The sequence below is a fragment of the Lycium ferocissimum genome, chromosome 12 (genome assembly GCF_029784015.1).
Source record: "Lycium ferocissimum isolate CSIRO_LF1 chromosome 12, AGI_CSIRO_Lferr_CH_V1, whole genome shotgun sequence".
NCBI lineage: Eukaryota > Viridiplantae > Streptophyta > Magnoliopsida > Solanales > Solanaceae > Lycium > Lycium ferocissimum.
Genome location: NC_081353.1, coordinates 18,510,407 through 18,512,095, shown reverse-complemented (window position 1 = coordinate 18,512,095; position 1,689 = coordinate 18,510,407). Strand labels below are relative to the sequence as shown.

At 38.2% G+C, this 1,689-nt stretch overlaps 1 protein-coding gene across 1 annotated transcript; it reads left to right on the top strand.

Annotated features, from left to right (window-relative positions):
* Nucleotides 1–2: 2 nt before the first annotated feature.
* On the top strand, nt 3–1,220 carry LOC132039090 (spermidine hydroxycinnamoyl transferase-like; the record flags this gene model as incomplete). The annotated part of the gene is made up of 1 exon (XM_059429634.1): nt 3–1,220. A coding segment is annotated over one exon (972 nt), but the record flags the coding sequence as incomplete, so codon positions are not given.
* Between the last annotated feature and the right edge of the window lie 469 nt (nt 1,221–1,689).

Below are 1,689 nucleotides of genomic sequence, written 5' to 3'. Positions count from 1 at the left end.
TTGATGAACTCCCATTGTTGTTTGTGCAACTTACTAAGTTCCAGTGTGGTGCCATTGCTCTCAGTTTTGCAATCTCACATGCTATGGTTGATGGCCAAAGTGCTCTCTATTTTCTCTCCGAATGGGCTAGGCTTGCTCGCGGAGAGCCGTTGATGTCTGATCCTTTTCATGATCGGAAAGTTCTCCGAGCCGGCGAACCTGCCACCGCACCTCCAACTTTTGAGCATTTACAGTTTAATCCACCACCACTTTTAATTGGCAAGTCCGACAGTGATTTCGAGAAGAAAATTGTAACGAAAGGGTCTATGCTAAAACTTACTAAAAACCAAGTAGAATTGTTGAGAGAAAAAACGAACCAGGGAAGAAACTTAGAGGATAATAAAGAGCGTAGTTACACACGTTATGAAGTTGTGACTTCTCATGTATGGAGATGTGCATGCAAGGCAAGAGGTCATAAATTTGAGCAACCTACTAATTTATGCATTTGTGTTAACATACGCAAAAGAATGCAACCACCTTTGCCTGAATCCTACTTTGGCAATGCCATCGTTGATGTCATCACTACCGGAGTCTCGGGCGACATCGCCTCAAGGCCATTGGAGTATGCTGCTAGAAGGGTTAGGGAAGCCATTGAAATGGTGACAAGTGATTATGCAAACTCGACGATTAATTTCTTGAAAAATCAAGAGGATTTGTCGAAGTATCAAGATATTCATGCATATAGAAGCACAGAGGGTCCTTTCTATGGGAACCCTAATCTTGGAGTCATAAGCTGGATAAGTTTGCCACTGTTAGGGTTGGATTTTGGGTGGGGAAAAGAGATTCATATGAGTCCTGGAACTCATGAATATGATGGTGACTGTGTCATACTCCCAGGGAGTGAAGGGGATGGATCTTTGACTGTTGCAATCATTCTTCAAGATGCTCATGTGGAAGCTTTCAAGAAATTCTTCTATGAAGACATTGAGTGTTGAAAATAATGCTTTATGAGAAGAAAGGAACAAATTAAAAACATGTAACTTTTCCTATATTAGCCATATATAGCCAAGCAAAATAAACTCTTTAATTATCTCCATAATTACTTGAATATATTTCTTTTCTAACGGATTTCTCAAATGCTTATTTAACACTCGTAATTGTATGAATAATATAATAGTTCGCAAATGGTTTAAGCACAGTCAATAATTTAAACTGGAACTATATATGATGCAATTATATTTACGTACTTAAGTGTTGATTGTTCATAAGCTGTGCCATGCACAATTTTTAATTTTTTTGTCCAAAGCATAGTTTAATAGCTAACTAAAACTTGGGCAAAGGTCCAAATTTGCCCTTAAACTACACGAAAAAGCAAATATTTTTTTCTTCGCCAATAATTGGGGTCACCAGTTTCATCGTGGTTACCAAATTGACTCAAATTGTCACGACCCATTTTGGCCAAGTCGTGAGGGCACTTACCTTTCCCACCTCGGTAAGCGAACCCTCAACCCAACGATAATAAAGCATAAATAAATAAATCAATTAAGCGGAAGAGAATAATTCATGTAAGTCTTACGATAATAATATAGAAGAAAGTGCGGAAATAAGAAATACACCCAGGGTCTGGTCTAATCCATACAAGAGCATCTTAAAGAACATATACAAGCCTGGAATATAATAATACATCAAATCTGTATGTGCCTGATCAGA